The following is a 17,039-nucleotide window of genomic DNA, read 5'->3' on the forward strand; positions in this document are numbered from 1 at the left end:
TCACAAAAAATATGTTTTTTAAGTAAAAGAGATTATTTATTAAACAAAAATACAATAATTGACTTTTCAAATGAAAAGAATTAATTTTCAATCAAAAAAGATGAATGTTCTGCCAAACAATATAATTTTTTCCCGAAGACAATTACTTTTTAACAAAAGACTTTAATTTTCAATAAAATAGTTAAATCTTAACTAAATAGTAGAATTTTAAACTAAAAAAAATTATTCATTGAAAATTCCACTCCTTGGGTGAAAGTTAAACGAATTTGTTTAAATTTAATTTTTTTTTTTTTGAAGATTCATAATTTTGTTTGAAATTTCGTTTTGTTGGGTTAAAAATTTAAATTAAAAATTCGTTTTGTTCTAAACAAGTGTTTTCAAACTACAAATTCAAATTTTTCGTTAAAAAAGTAAACTGATTAATTGTAAATTAACTTTTTTGTTGTTATTTCATGTTCTTGTTTTTAAAATTAAATTGTTTGATAGAGAATTAGCCTTTTTGGCTTGAAAATTCAACAAATTGATATAAAATTAAACTGTTTTATACAAAATTCGTTTTTTTTTTGGTTAAAAATTCAACATTTTGTTTAAAAAATGATGTGTTTTTTTTTGAAAATTCGTCTTTTTTTGGTAGAAAATCCACTTGTTTTTTGTCAAAATCTAGCCATGTTGAAAATATATACTGTTTGGTCAAATCTGACTGTTTTTTTATTTTTTATCAAAGTTTTGTAGTGGAAATATCAACTATAAATTTTTTTGATAAAAATTCGTCTTTTTTGTTGAAAATTCAACAATTTGCTTAACATTATTTTTCATTCTTAACTGAAACTTTTTTCTTGGTAGAAAATTCATTTTTTGGTAGAAATTTCATCTCTTTTTGGTTAAAAATGCAACTGCTTAGTTGAAGATTTTTCTATTTGGGTTGAGGATTAAACTATTTTGCTGAGAATTAAAAAATTTGGTATAAAATTCAACTTTTTTGTAGAAAATTTAATTTTTTGGTTAAAAATTAAATTTTTATGGTTTAAAAATGCAGACTATTCATCTTTTTTGTTTGAAAAATCAAAAATTTGGTATAGGATTTAACTATGTTGTAAACAATTAAATGGTTCTGTAAAAAAATAGTTTTTATTTTTGTTTAATTGAAAATTAGTTCTGAGTGGAAATTTAAATACTTCATTTTCAGGGTGGCCGTTTTAATAAAAGAAAAAAACTTCTGGGCATCTCTCGGTTTACAGTTTATGGCAACTTGTTTGTCGTATTTAACATTTGTTTATCACCTATTTGTCACCTATTTTAGAAAAAAATGTCACCTACTCACCTTTTTTGATGACAATAGGTACTATGATGACTGAAATTCATATTTTGTTGCTGAGGAGTCAACTCAAATCTTTTTTGAATGAAAAGTGTTTTTCTTTCTAAACTTGTTTTTTTTTTATTTACAAAATTCACCTGTTTCTGTAAAATTTTCATTTTTCTTGGAAAAAAATTCTTCAATTGTTTGATTAAAAATTCGATTATTCAGCAGAGATTAACTTATTGTTTACAATTTTTATTTTCGTGTTGGAAATTGAACTGGAATCTTCATTGAATGAAGATTTAACTAGTTTTTTAAGTTTTCTTTTTAATTTATCTATTTTATGAGAAATTTCATCTTTTCTGAATAAAAATGCAACTTTTTTTTGTTGAAAATTTAACTACATATTCATGTGAAAAAGTCATACTTTTTTTGTTTGTTAAATATCGACTATTTAGCAGAAAATTAACTTATTGTTTACAATTCTTATTTTGGTTTTGAAAAGTGAACTGGAATCTTCATTGCATGACGATTTTACTATTTTTAAAGGTCCTTTTTGTAATTCATCTGTTTTAAAAGAAATTTCATTTTTCTTGAATAGAAATTCAACAATTTAATTGAAAATTTGAAACTTTTTAAAAAGTTTTTCTATTTGGGCTTTGAAAAGAGAAGTGAAATTTTTTGTGGATGAGGAAACTACTATTTACTTGATTTTTTTTTAAAGGATTCATCTTTTTAAGCGGAAATATCATTTTTCTTAGTTAAAAATGCAACTGTTTGGTTGTTTGGTTGTTTTGTTATTGTTGAAAATGTAGAGATTTCAACTATTTTTTTAAAAATTCATCCTTTTTGATTGAAGAAATTCGTCTTTTTGAATCGAAAATTCAATTTTTCGTAGAAACTTATTTTTTGTTGAAAAATTCATATTTGCATCTTGAAGAGTCAACTGGAATCTTTTTTTGAATGAAAATTTAACTATTTAAAAAAAAATTTCTTTTAATTAAAGATTCATCTGTTTTAGTACATATTTCGTCTTTCTTGTATAAAAATGCAACTATTTGGTAAAGAATTGAACTATTTTGTTTAAAATTCATCCTTTTTCGTTGAAAAATTTCATCTTTTTGAAATGAAAATTCGATTTTTTCCGTAGAAACATATGCTCTGTTAAAAAATACATATTTTTATTCTAGAAAGTTAACTCGAATCCTTTTGCGATAAAAATTCACTATTAAAAACAAAAATTTAATACAAATTTCTCTGTTTTAAGAGAAATTTCATCTTTTTTTTAATAAAAATGCAACTATTTGGTAGAGATTTCAACTATTTTTGTGAAAATTCATCCTTTTTGGTTGAAAATTTCATATTTTTGAATTGAAAATTCAATTTTTTCGCAGATACTTATTTTTTGTTGAAAAATTTATATTTTAATCTTGAAAAGTCAACCAGAATCTTTTTGAGATGAAAATTTATCTATTTTTTTACATAAAAGATGCATCTGTTTTAGAAAAAATTTAATCTTTCTCGGATAATAATTCAACTGTTTGGTTGGAAAATTAAACTATTTTCTTAAAAATCCATACTTTTTTTTATGAAAGTTGAACCGTTTCGTAAGAAATGTAGTTTTTTTTAAATTCTTATTTTGATGTTGAAAAGTGAACTGAAATCTTTTCTGAAAAAAAGTTCAACTTCAAACAAAAATTTGATCTTTTTTAGTAAAAATCCATATGTTTTCGTACAAATTTCATCTTTCTTGTATAAAAAAGCAACTATTTGGTAGAGAATTGAACTATTTCGTTAAAAATGCATCCTTTATCGTTGAAAAATTTCGTCTCTTTCGATTGAAAATTCGATTTTTTGATAGAAACATATGTTTTGTTAAAAAATACATATTTTGATTCTGAAAAGTCACTGGAATCTTTGTTGTATGAAAATTCACTATTAAAAAAAATTCTTTTAATAAAAATTAATCTGTTTTAAGAGAAATATTATCTTTTTTTTAATAAAAATTCAACTATTTGGTAGTGAATTTAAGAAGATTGTTAAAATTCATCCTTTTTGGATAAAAAATCGTCTCTTTGGATCTAATATTCCATTTTTTTGTTAAAACTTACTTCTTGTTTGAAAGTTCATATTTTGATCATGAAAAGTCAACTGAGTCTTTTTTAATAGAAAGTTCAACTAGTTTTTTTTTATATCTTTTTGATTTAAAAATTTATCTATACTAGCAGAAATTTCCTTTTTTTGTCATGCAACTTTTTGGTTAAAAATTATTCTTCTTTGCTTTAGCATTCAACTTTATTTTGTTTGAAAGATTTGGTTAAATCACTTTGTTAAAAAATCTTTTTTTGCTTGTTAAAGGTTTATATTTTTAGTTGAAAATTCATCATCGTCGAAAATTTAACTCTTTAGTCGAAAATCCTTTTTTTCGGTTTAACAATTATTTTTTAACTGAAAGATTAACTTTCCATTTTTTAGGGATTTTTATTCTTTAGTTTAAAATTCTTTTTTTTTGGGTAAAAAAATAATTTCTTTGGTTTGAAATTTCATTTTTGTTAGGTAAAAATGCATCCGTTTTTTGTAAAATTAATTTTTTGCTAGAAATTCATATTTATTGTTCGAAGATTCAATTTTTGTAGAAAAAATCCGTCTTTTGGTTTGAAGATTCAATAATTTAGATGATTTTTTATTTCCTTCTTGAGTGAGAAATCTTTATTTGTAAAAATTCGTCTTTTTGGGTTTAAAATTATTTTCTTTTGTTTATTAATTTAATCTTTTTTTTTAATCAAATATAAGCTATGACACTTTTTTGTTAAGAATTTATCTTTTTAGATTTGAAATTAAACTATTAGAGTAAAAATTTAATTATTTTGTTGGAAATTAAAGTATTTTGTTGAAAAGCCATATTCTATAGTAGAAAATAAATTTTTTGTCTAAGATAAGTATAAATAAATTTGAAAATTTTGTGTAATTTTAAATAATTTTACTTTTCTTTCAATAAATTATTTCCTGGGTCTAAACCTATTTCTGAATTGTCTTGAATTCTTTTGAATTATTTCAGGGTATTGTTAAAGATTCCAAAAATTTTGAATTTTTCAATAATTTGAAAAGATTTTTAAGAATTTTTAGTGTTTAAACAAATTGTAAGGCATTCCCAAGAGCTTTTTATTAAAAATATTTTAGGACGTTTTAAAATATTCCAAGGAATTTTTTATTATTTACAGTAATTTGAAGGGATGTCAAGGTGTTTGAAATATTTTCAAATGAAGACTGTTTTTTAATTTCGGAAGATATGGAATGATTTTGAAAGATATATAAGGTTTTAAGATATTTTGAAAAATTTTCGCAGGATTTTGTAAGATTCTTGAGGATTTCAAAGATTTTGAAGCTCTCCAGGTATTTTAATCAATTTTTCAGGATTTTAGGAAATAGCCAATTTCATAGAATCTCATGGAAATTTTATAGTATTTTAGTGGATTTTTGAAAATTTATTTACGAGAATTGAGGTATTGCGTAGGGTCTCTAAGATTTTAAGAGATTTTAATATTATTTGTGGGAACTCACCCTGAATTCCTATTAATTTATCCTGAACTCCTTTAATTCTTTCAAATAATTATAAGTTTTTAATTCACTTTAATTATTCTAAATTGACTCAATTCTAAACAATTCAGTAATTCTTTCAAATTGTTTATAGTTTTTATTCAATTTATCTTGAGGGTCAGTTGAAAATTTTCAATATATTTAAAAGTTTTTAAAAGATTTTAGAGGATTTAAAATATTTAAGGTTTATTTAAAAGAATACAAAATATTTTTTAATGGGATTTCAGAAGATTTGAAATGTTTGAAGGTATTTTAAAAGCGTCCCAGAACCTTTTTATTTATTTTAATAGTTTGAAGAGATTTCAAAAACTTTGAAATGCCTGTAAGTTTATAGGATATTTTTAATGATTTAAGGTTTTAAGACATTTTCAAAAATTTTCGCAGGATTTTATGGGATTCTCGAGGATTTCAATGATTTTGAAGCTCTCCAGGTATTTTAATAAATTTTTCAAGATTTTAGGAAATATCAAATTTCATAGAATCTCACGGGAATTTTATAGTATTTTATTGAATGTTAAAGAATTTATTGACGAGAATTAAAGTATTTCGTGGGGTTTCTAAGATTTTAAGAGCTTTGAAAATTATTTTTTGCAATTTATTCGGAATTCGTACTGAATTTTTATTAATTTATCCTAAATTCTTTGGAATTCTTTTAAATTCGCTTAATGTTACTGATTTAAGTGGATTTAAAAAAAGGTTTTCTTTGAATCCTCAGTCTTATAAATTCACCTTAAATTCTTAGGAATTTCATCAAATTCTCTTTAATTCTTCTAATCTAATTTCTAACTTAGTCAATGCAATTAATTTTTTTAGATTTTTTAATTTACTTGTTTTAAAAAAAGAATATTTGACTTTTTATAAATTTCATCGAATTTTTCTCGTTTCTCTTAAGTTTCTCTAAATTCACTCAAATTTTAATGTAATCAATGGATTTTTCTCGATAACATTTTTTTTAGTCTATTTGAATTCTTTTGAATTTAACTTAAATTTTTTTCGTAGTCATTATTCACTTTTGGTTAGAAATAAGTAGTGTTTCAAAAATTTGAAGTTTTTTTGAAATTCACTCTCATTTATTTTCAAACTCTTTTGAAGTTTCAACATTGACATAAATAAATATTGTAAAATGTAAAAATAGTAAATTTCAAATAATTCTTTTTACATTTATATTGATTATTTAAAATTGAAACTAATGCTTAATTCAATTAAACTATACAAATTTATATTTCTTCTTAAAGCTAGAAAATAATTTACTCTGTTTCGTTATAAGGCATTTATAAAAATTAATTATGTTATAAAACATATCTATTGTTACATTTATGTCAAATATTTTTAACGCTTCACATTATAAAGAGCAGGATTTACAGGATAAATAAATATCGACAAAGTTGTAGAAGAAAAAAGTGTATTTGTGAACCGTACCTTTAAACACAAATTTAATGAATAAAAACTGTTTTTAAATTTTTGTATCTCTCATTTAAATTAAAAAAAAATGTACAGTGACGCTTATCTATTTTCAAAATCAACAAAAAAGATTGCGATCTTTAAAGACAATTTTAACGAATTAAACAGTTTTTTTACACTTTTTTTAATAAGAACTTTTATCAATTATTTTATTAATTTTAATTGAAAATTCATGTTACTAATAATTTGCGTTAAAAAAATGTTCAATTGCATATTTTAGATCAGATTTTTATTTTATATATCGCAATGAAAATTTAAATTTTTCTTATAGTTCAACACTTTTTTTCAATTATTTTCAAAGTGAGAAAAAATATTGTGGTCTTCAAAAACAATTATAATTAATTTAAACTGTTTCCAAATTTTTGGATAGCAACTTTCGTACATTATTTTATTAAAATTATTAATAATTCATGTTACCAATATTTTTGGTTTCAAAAAAAAGTTTAATCGCATACTTTACTCATGATATCTCGTTCAAATTTTAATTTTTTTTATAGTACAACACTATTATTTATTTGTTTTTTTTTTCGAATTGAAAAAAAGATTGCAATGTCTAAAAACAATTGTAACGAATTAATTTTTTTTTAATTTGTTGATAACAATTTTAATTAATTCTTTTAATGAAATTAATTGAACATTCATGATGCCAACAATTTGCGTTTAAAAATAAACAGTTATTGTATATTTTAATTACAAATTTTTTTATAGTTTAACACTTTTTTTTCAAAGTGAACAAAAAAGATTGCGATCTTTAAAGAAAATTGTAACGAAATAAACATTTTTTATATTTTTTAATAACAACTTAAATAAATTATTTTATTAATATCAATTGAAAATTCCTGTTACTAATAATTTGCGTTAAAAAAATGTTTAATTGCATATTTTGGATAAGATTTTTATTCTTTATATGGCGATGAAAATTTAAATTTTTCTTATAGTACAACACTTTTTTGTCAATTATTTTCAATGTGAGCAAAAATATTGTGATCTTTAAAGACAATTGTAATTAATTTAAACTGTTTAAAAAAAAATTCGAAAATTCCACTCGTTCGTGTTTAGCTCAGAATTTAACTTCCTAAGGTGAAAATTCAAATACTTGGCTTAAAATTCCTGTATTTTATTAAAAATTTGAATTCACTCGGAGAAAATTTAACCTTCTTGGTGAATAATTCATCTTTGTACTTGAAGATTCCTTTAAAAATATAAAAATTTTGTTGCTAATTTTTTGTTGCAAATTTATTTTACAAACTGCAAATTTAACTATTTTATTTTATGTAGAAAATTTATCCTTTTAGTTGAAAATTCATCTATTTGGTGAAAACTAATTTATTTATTAACAGATTAATCGTTTTAGTTTAAAATTCACTTAAAATACTCCATTTTTGTGTTTCAAATGCACCTTTTTTGATCGAAATGTAATCTTTTTCATTAAAAAATTACATGTTTTGTAGAAAATTCAACTATTCTATTTTTTATAAAGTATTCATTTCTTTGGTTAAAAAAACAAACTATTAAGTTGCAACATTTTTTTTAGAGAAAATTATTTTTTTGGGTTGAAAATTCCACTATTTGTTCAAAAATTTGTATTATTGGTTTAAAATTCATCATTGTAATTAAAAGTCAACTTTTTTGCTTGAAAATATGCTTTTTTTAGTTGATTTTTTTAAACTGCCGATGTAACCATCCCATTCTTGCTGAAAAATCTATAGTTTTAGTTGAAAATTAATTCATTTTGCTAAAAATTCTTAAACAAATTTTTTTTTTTAAGTGTACTTTTTAATTGCAAATTGAACTATCCTATTTTTTGGCCTGAAATTTATCATTTTCAGTTGAAAATTTATAGATTTGATGGAAACTTTTTTTTTTATTAGAAAATTCATCTTTTGGATTTAAAATTGGATTATTTTGTTAAGATTTTTGTTTGGTTAAAAAAAATCGACTAACTATTTGGTTAAAAATTCACTTTTGTTGTTAAATATTCATAATTATAGTTAAAAATTCATTTCTTACGTTCAAAACTGATCTTTTTGATTTGAAAACTTAACTAAAAAGTGTTTAAAATATATTAAGATATGAAATTTGTTTGCATTAAGATTATCAATCGTCTATGTGTATGGTTAGTTTTATATGACTAGAAGAATTTAGAGATTGAGGTAATTTTATCAACCCTGAATAAGAGTTATTGTTAATAATAAAGGTAGAAAATATTATTTCTAAAATCCAAATTCAAAATGCTCATAAACCCTCATTTAATTCTCAAAGAACATACGGGTCGAGCATATGCTTGAGCATACTCTCATGCTCATGAGAATTTCCCCTAGCACTAAAACTCTTCAGAACACTAGCTGGAGCAGTACCAATGAGAAAAAATACAAGAGTGTATCTTAAAAATGGCAGGTTTGAGGTAGAAGAGAAGTGAAAGAGAAAATTTTCGATTTCAGATGTGGAAATATCGTGAAAATTATTTTTCAGGGTCTTCCGGTAACATGCGAAGTGTGTCCTCATCATCTGTTCCTCTCTCTAGATGACTTGGACCGAATTGGCCGTACTAGAGGTCGCGTGTGTCCGATGATCGGAACGCGCGAAGATGTGCAGGCTTTGTGGGACAATATGAACTTTATTGACTGTTTTGCAACCGATCATGGTAAGCAATAATATTTACTCTCGCAATAAAGCGATTTTTCAGTCAATAATATTATCAGCGACTCCCTCGTATCAAGATATATGTCATTTATTTATACTTGACTTTCCTGTTTCATAATCATTCTCTCTACTCACAACTTTTTCGATTTATGAACTTAAATTTCTCTACGGTATGGAATCATACTAATAGTATAGTAACTTTTACGGGATTCTATTGATGACAAGAATTTAATTCATTCTTGATAGCGCTCCGTTTTTTTTGTAAATAGATGTGTGACTCATAGTGCGTTCGGGAATTATTTCTATGATCTCATAAAAGTTTATTCATTAAAAATTATCCACGATTTCTCAGAAACATTCTTTTGGTATCATTTAGATAGAAATTTGAACGTGATTAATTTACGTAAATCATTGGTAAAATTAAACAGGTGTTTGTGGAAACAACAGTGAAGTATTCAGTATATTTTTATGTTTTCAAATAATTTTAATCTCTTTGAAACTGCTAAAATTCCTAAGTGTATTTTAAATTTAAACTGACTCGATTTCGGCATTCTGAAACTTCGTGACAAATAGATGCAGACTTTTTGAAAATAACAAGCCATTTAAAATCTTCCCAGGGATCTAGAGATTTTTTTTTTTAAACCTTTCAAAATTATTAAAAAGCTTCTAAATTTGTATTAGAAATTTTTGGAAAATCTGTATTTTGTTTTAAATGTTTTAAAATCTTTTCAAGTTTTAGATACTTTTTTAATCTTTTCAAAACTTCTATATATCTCTAAAACTGATTTGACTTTTCTCTTTACACATTTCTGGAAATCATTTGAAATATTTTGAAATCTTTAAAATATTTTTAAAAATATTGTAATTTTTTTGACATTTTTATTCTCTTGAAACCTTTCAAAATTATTAAAAAGCTTCTAAATGTGTGAAAAATCTGCATTTTGTTTGAAATGTTTTTAAATTCTTTCAACTTTTAGATCACTTATTAATATTTTCAAAATTTCTAAATATCCCTTAAACTGATTTGAATTTTCTCTTTGCAGGTTTTTGGAAATCATTTGAAATATTTTGAAATCCTTTAAATATTACAAAAAAATATTTTTAATATTTTGAAATTTTTATTATTTTGATACCTTTCAAAATTATTAAGAAGCTCCTAAATTTTATTCGAATTTTTTGAAAAATCTGCATTTTGTTTTAAATGTTTTGAAATATTTTCAAATTTCAGATAATTTTTTTTATCTTTTTAAAACTTCTAAATATCTCTTAACCTGATTTGAATTTTTTCTGTACGCATTTTTGGAAATTATTTTTAATATTTTGAAATCTTTTTCAGGTTTCTCGTAAAATTAATTTTTCAAAATAAAAATAATTTTTTGGGTATAAATTTTTTTTTATTCTCTTGAATATTATCAAAATTAAAAAAAAGTATCATTCGAAATATATCTGTACACATTTTTTATTTAATTTCAATTTTTGTTCCAAATTTGTTAACTTTTTTGTAACACTTAAAAATATACCATACGAATTGATTACTTATATGTGATTTTTATGCTTTTATCCATAAGTACATTTTGCTTATACCTTTGAAAATGTTTACAAATTATATTCTAATCTCTAAATGTTATAAGAACATAATTATTTTCTAATATAAAAAAAATTCATTTATATTTTAAATTTGCGCTTATATCGATAGTTTTTAGAAACATTTAGAAATTCACTTTATCTTGGAATACGATTATTTATTTCGCAATTTTTACTTACAAAATTGATAGTGCAGAAAATTCGTAAAAGTTAAGAATAGAGTTATTTCCAGGTGCAAATTCTATTGTTTTGTAAAAAATTTGTCTTCTTGGCTTAAAATGTAAAAATTAGGTTAGAATTTTTCTCCTTCTTGATTAAAAAATATTATTTGTTGAAAATGAAATTATATAGTTGAAAATGAACATTTTATTTAAAATTTAAATCTTCGCGTTAATAATTCAACTGTTTTTAATAAATTTATGTCCTTGGCTTGAAAATTCAACAATTTGGTTGCAAATTCTTATCTGCCTTGGCTTAAAATCTTTTTTTGTTGTTAACAATTCAAACCTTTAGTTGAAAATTCGTCTTTTTTATAAAAAAATTCATCTGTTTTAGTATAAATTTCCTCTTCTTTTATTAAAAATGCAACCGTTTGGTTGTAAATTCATATTTATGGGTTAAAAATTCCACTCTTTCGTTAAGAATTGAAGAATTTGTTTAAAAATCCTTAAATTGTTGGTTAAATCATCTCTTAGTTGAAAATTCGTCTTTTTACTAATAAATTAATCTTGTTCTTGTTAGTTGAAAATTCATGTATTTAGTTGAAAATCCATTTATTTTGTTAAAAATTCCACTGCTTTATATGAAATTCGTCTCTCTGGCTTGAAAACTCAACAATTTGGTTTGTATGTATCACCTTTCTTTACTGTAAAATGTTTCTTTGTTGGAAATTTCGATTTTTTGGTTAAAAATTGATCTTTTTAACTGAAAATTAATATTTTGTTTTTAAAATTCATCACTTTTGATAGAATTTCTCTTTTTTTGTTGTTGCCACTGCAACTATTTAGTGGAAAATTCCACTCTTTCATTAAAAATTTAACTATTTTGTTGAAAATTCTTTTTTTTTTTGTTAAAAATTTATCTCTATAAATTGAAAATTCATATAGTTTGTTGAAAATTCGTCTTTTTTGGTAAAAAATTATTCTTATTTATAAAAATATCCTTTTGTTAAAAAATTTTATTCGTTGGTTGAAAATTGTTCTTTTTTAGTTTGAAAATTCATATTTATTTTTTTTAATTCGTTACTTTTGTCAGAAATGTCCTGTTTTTTGTTACAAAGGCAATCAGTTGATATTTTCGATGGAAAATTGTTTTTTTTTACTAAAAATTTAACTATTCCATTTTTTGTTTGAAAATTTATTTCTTTCGTTGAAAAATCATTCATTTTTTTCGTTTTTTTTGTAGGAAATTAATCTTGTTCAAAAATTCATCCATTTCTTGAAAATATAACTATTTTGTTGAAAATGTTTTTTTTTTGTTTTTAAATATATCTTTTTTAGTTACAAAATTTATATATTTTTTTGAAAATTCTTTTATTTTGTTGAAAATTTAACCGGTTTATAGATAATACGTTTCATTGGCTTGTAGACTCGACAATTTGGTTGGAATTTTTTATCTTTCTTTACTATAAAATATTTTTTCGTTGAAAATTTAACTATTTTGTTAAAAATTTTCATTTCTTGGTTAAAAAATGATCTTTTTAAGTTGAAATTTCTTGTTTTTAAATTTATCAATTTTGTTAGAAATTTTCTCTTTTTTGGTTGTAAATGCAACCATTTGGTTGAAAATTCCACTCTTTTATTAAAAACTTAGCTATTTTCTTGAAAAAGATTAAATTTTTTATTAAAACGTTATCTCTATTTAGTTGAAAATTCGTATTTTTGGTAAAAAATTATTCTTGTTCGAAAAATCATCCTTTTAGTGAACATTTAACTGTTTTATTGAAAAGTATCATTTATTTATTTTTGCTGTAAAAGTTGATACTTTTTAGGTGAAAATTCATTTATTTAGTTGAAAAGTCTTCTTTCTTGAAAATTTAACTATATTATTAATTTTTTTTTTGAAAATTGATCTTTTTTAGTGCAAAGTTCATATTTTCTTTTGAAAATTCATTACTTTTATTAGAAATTTCCTCTTTTGCGGCTACGAATGCAACCATTTAATTAAAAGCTCATAAATTTAAATTTAAAATTCAACTGATTTGTTAAAAATGTAACAATTTTGTTAAAAATTATTTTATTTTTGGAGGTAAATTGGGGTTTTCAAGTGAAAATTCAAATATTCCATTTTTGGTTGGAAATTTCTTTCTTTTAGTGAAAAATTCGTTTTTTTGTGGTAAAAAATTAATCTTGTTTAAAAATTCATTCTTTTGTTGAAAATTCTTATTTTTCTGGCCAAAAATTTATCTTTTTTAATTAAATATTCATATATTTTGTTGAAAAATCATTTATTTTGTTAAAAATTCAACAGTTTTGTTACAAATTCGTCTTTTTGACTTGCAAAGTCAACTTTTTTGTTGGCATTATTTTACCTTTCTTTACCGTAAAATATTTCTGTGTTGAAAACATAACTTTTTTGTATGAATTCAGCTCTTGTTAAAAATTCGATTTTTTAGTTTGAAAATTCATCTCTTTTTGTATAGAAATTTAATCTTATTTGGTTAAAAGTGGAATTGCTTGGTTGAAAATTAATCTGGTTTGGTTGAGGATTCAATTATACTTAAAAACTCGTCTTTTTGGTAGAAACTCAATCTTCTTGCACTGTAAAAAATGTTTAAAAATTGCATGCGTTAATCATATAAATTTCCTTTTGTATTTGTAGCGAATAAAGGTGTAATTTGACAATCTTTTATCAATTATTATCTCAAAAGTTTAATATTAAAACATATATTAGTTGAAAATTTAAATAAGTTACAATTATTGCAATGTCGTATAAAAAATGTGAACCGAACATATTGTTATTTACAAAGAAATTATGAAGTTTTCAATAATAATATAAGAAATACTATTAACTATAATTTTTATAAGCGGGAAATCATAAAAATTGTTCGCTATACTTAAGATGAAAACTTCTAGGGTTAGTTTTTTAATTTGGTACTAAAAAGTATTTTTTTCTTTGTTTAAGCACCTCATACTGTCGAGGAAAAGGCGAGTGAAAAACCACCGCCTGGTTATCCAGGACTAGAAACTATTTTACCTTTACTACTCACTGCCGTCCATGATGGAAGACTCACCATGGAGGTAATTTCTTTTATCATCACTTTCAAAAGACATAACTACTATAGTTTCACGAAATATGGAAATATTAATTTACAAAGTAGAGATTTCATTTTAAAAAAACACATAATCATCAAAAGCAACTCACGTAAATTGATTAAGCTTAATCGAGAAACTGTGTTTCCTATTCTTCTTATTCATTTACTCAGCAAAGAGCCGACTTTTTTGCTTCCCTTATCAGAATTGATAAGCAATCTTCAGAGTAAAATTGATTTTTGTGGTAGCAAAATGCATTCACGACCAAAGTACAAGCCTTGGTGAATTTTCCTATCCTTATTTCTCAATATTTACACTCCATTACTTTGTGACACAAGTTCCTTGTTCGATCTCGTCAATATGAAAAAAATGCATATTTCTTTCATCTGATTTCCTGACATTGATATTATTTACTGAAGATGAAAGAGTGTCGATAAAATCTGTGGCATTGGAAAATATTTATTTTCGCCATTACGGATTTTTAGTAATAACCTTGGTGGCCGCTGGATGGGCAATCCGGAAGTGACAGGAATTTTTTTAGAGCGGAAAATGACAGCAAATGTATGTTTTGGCCGGGAATTTTACAAATCTTTAGAAGAAAAATCGGTATGTTTTTTAAAAGTAATTAAAATGCAATCCTAAAGATTGTTTTTAAAATCTTTTCACTTTCTAATAAAAATACTTTTTTTCTTACTTTGAATTGTTGAGGATTGGTTTTCCTAACATAGTATTGTTTTGACTTTTCTTTAACTGATATTTCAATTTTGTCTAGCTAATTCGCGAATTTCGTGTGGTCTTGTTACTAAATTTTTTGTGTAGTCATCATACGTTTGTAATTTTTCGTGTTCTGGTGAAGGTTCACTGAAAGATAATCGAGCTAATTTTCCAAAAACTAGTTCATACGGAATACATTTTGTTGCTTTTTGAACACTGGTATTATAAGAAAATGTGGCTAATTCCAATCAATCATCCCATTCTGCTTTTTTTCTGTAAATTGTTTAAAATATTTTGCGAGGATGTGACGTGATCTTTCTAACGATCCATTTGCTTGTAGATGAAAAGCTGTAGTTCTTAATTGCCTGATACGAAATATTTGAGCGAATCTTCGTAATGAATTACTCAACAAAATCTTTACCTTAATCAGTTAAACCTCCTCTTGGTGAGCCAAAAGTGCAAATAAATTAATTTGCAAATGCGTCTGCTATTGAGCTAGCGGTCCGGGGGTGCCTCCTTTGTGACCACCTAATTCTAGTGAATGAGCTTCTACTAAAATTTCATTTTTTTGTTCTTTTGTGGAATACTGTATAATTCCTGAACAAATAATCATTTTTGTATTTGATCTTGAAAATACGGATTTAAGTTGGGTCAAGATTTCTTCCCATGGTATAGTATTTATGTAAGCAGTTTTAGCGATACAGATTGATTTCAAACTTAATTTGCTGGCGATGTTATGCAAAGAAAAAATGGTTAATATTATGCTATTGAGTGTTTCTGCAAGATTTTCTTTTTCTTCTTCGATAGGAAAAGCAATATGATAATTATTTCCTTTGTGAATTTCTTTGGCAAGAGCGTTTTGAAGGATTGTAAAATTGTTCACGTTTTAATAATAATTCTGATCCCTTATCTTCTGGTTCTCCGATATTTGTAGTGAAATATGCATAGTTATCTTTTCTCATTGCAATTTTATCGTAGCAGTCTATTATATTTGGATGTTCAGTTGACGATCCAACGACTGTTTTGTCCGGCGATGGCTCTGGGGTTGGATGTTTTTGTGTCAAATCTCCGTCATGCGTTCCTTTATTGTCATTTGATTTTGGTAAATCTTCATTCAAATCGAGAATTAAAATCACTGGAACTTGGAAAATAATTCGAATTTTCTGCGTTTTTATCTTCTTCTTCTTCTTGAGTTGTTAATTTCTTCTTTTTCTTGTAAAGTTTAGTTTTCTTTATAATATTTTAAAAATAATCTGGATCAGAGTCTGAACTGTCTGATATAAAATCGGGATTAGCATCCGTTTTTACTTTATTTTCCTTTTTTGATTTAGTAATAATTTCTTTTTGGCCTTCCTCTCTTCTTTGCTGCAATAGTAGGAATAATTTCTTTTGTTTTAAATGTAGCCTTGCGTGGTCTGCCTCTTTTAACCTAATACTGATTTCATCTTGAATGTCTTTTTCATAATTATCTTCGCTGTTTTCTTCTTTAAAGGTTTCTTGAATATTTTTTGTATTTTTAATTTCTTCATTTTCATTTATTGATTTTTGTCTTGTTACCATTGTGTGGCATTGAAACTCGATTGTGAGTTTAAACATGAATTAGTATTTGATTTTGAGCTTGCATTGGTACATGATTTCAAATTTGATTTTGAGTCTTCGTTAGGACTTCATTTTTAAATTGATTTTAAGCTTAAACTTGGCTTTATGTGTATAGAGTATGTTTCTTCATTGACTCTCATTATTTTAGTATCATCTTCTTCATGGAAATACAGAAAAGTTTTTCGAGAAAATTTTCGAAAAGTAAGATTAACTCATAAATGTCAGAATAGCAATATTTCTCCAGTGTAGAATGCATTTTTATAAGTCTTGTTCCATTATTTTGTCTATTGATGGCCTTTCAGTGTTCCGAAATATAATAAACTGTCCGAAATTTGAGATGAGAAAACCCGATCTGGCACACCAACCTCAAATTTTAGATATTTTATTTCGTGACATTGAAATTCTGTCAATTGACAAAAGAATGGAGCATGACTGAGAAAATACATTCTACACTTGAGAAATATTACCATTAAGGCCTTTATAACCTACCTTTACATCTAGGAAATTCTCCAAAAAGTCGTGTGCAGTTGCAGTCTCATGTACCAAAGAGCATGTAACCTTCCTGGCGGCTGACTTTCCATCTATTCTAGCATGATAACTTGAACATTCATACTTTTATAACTTGATTACTTTTACTTTAAGAATATTTTATCGAAAAAAGTTCTTTGGACTTTTACACGGAGAGACAAGCTGTGCTCCTAACGTACCGACCTCTTGCGTAATATACCTACAGGGTATGCGGTGGTTATACTGTCTACCGCTGATCGCGTAGGGGCGCAAGTGACGGACACCTGTAATGACCGGATGTAATTCGCTTTCCTGCGGCTATGAACAGCACCATCGGTGACGCAAAATGCGCGGTTTGTTTCGAAATCATGAGAATCAAAAGTGAA

The 17,039-nt window shown here is 24.6% G+C and overlaps 1 protein-coding gene across 1 annotated transcript in view; it reads left to right on the top strand.

Moving 5' to 3' along the window:
* Positions 1–17,039, top strand: part of LOC117174545 (CAD protein) — a 179,722-nt gene that overhangs the window by 129,270 nt on the left and 33,413 nt on the right. Inside the window, exons 19-20 of the mRNA XM_033363749.1 lie at positions 8,828–8,999; positions 13,706–13,821. Of these exons, the coding sequence (XP_033219640.1) occupies positions 8,828–8,999; positions 13,706–13,821 (288 nt within the window). The remainder of the gene's footprint in view (positions 1–8,827; positions 9,000–13,705; positions 13,822–17,039) is intronic.

The sequence above is a fragment of the Belonocnema kinseyi genome, chromosome 6 (assembly GCF_010883055.1).
Source record: "Belonocnema kinseyi isolate 2016_QV_RU_SX_M_011 chromosome 6, B_treatae_v1, whole genome shotgun sequence".
NCBI classification, from domain to species: Eukaryota; Metazoa; Arthropoda; class Insecta; order Hymenoptera; family Cynipidae; genus Belonocnema; species Belonocnema kinseyi.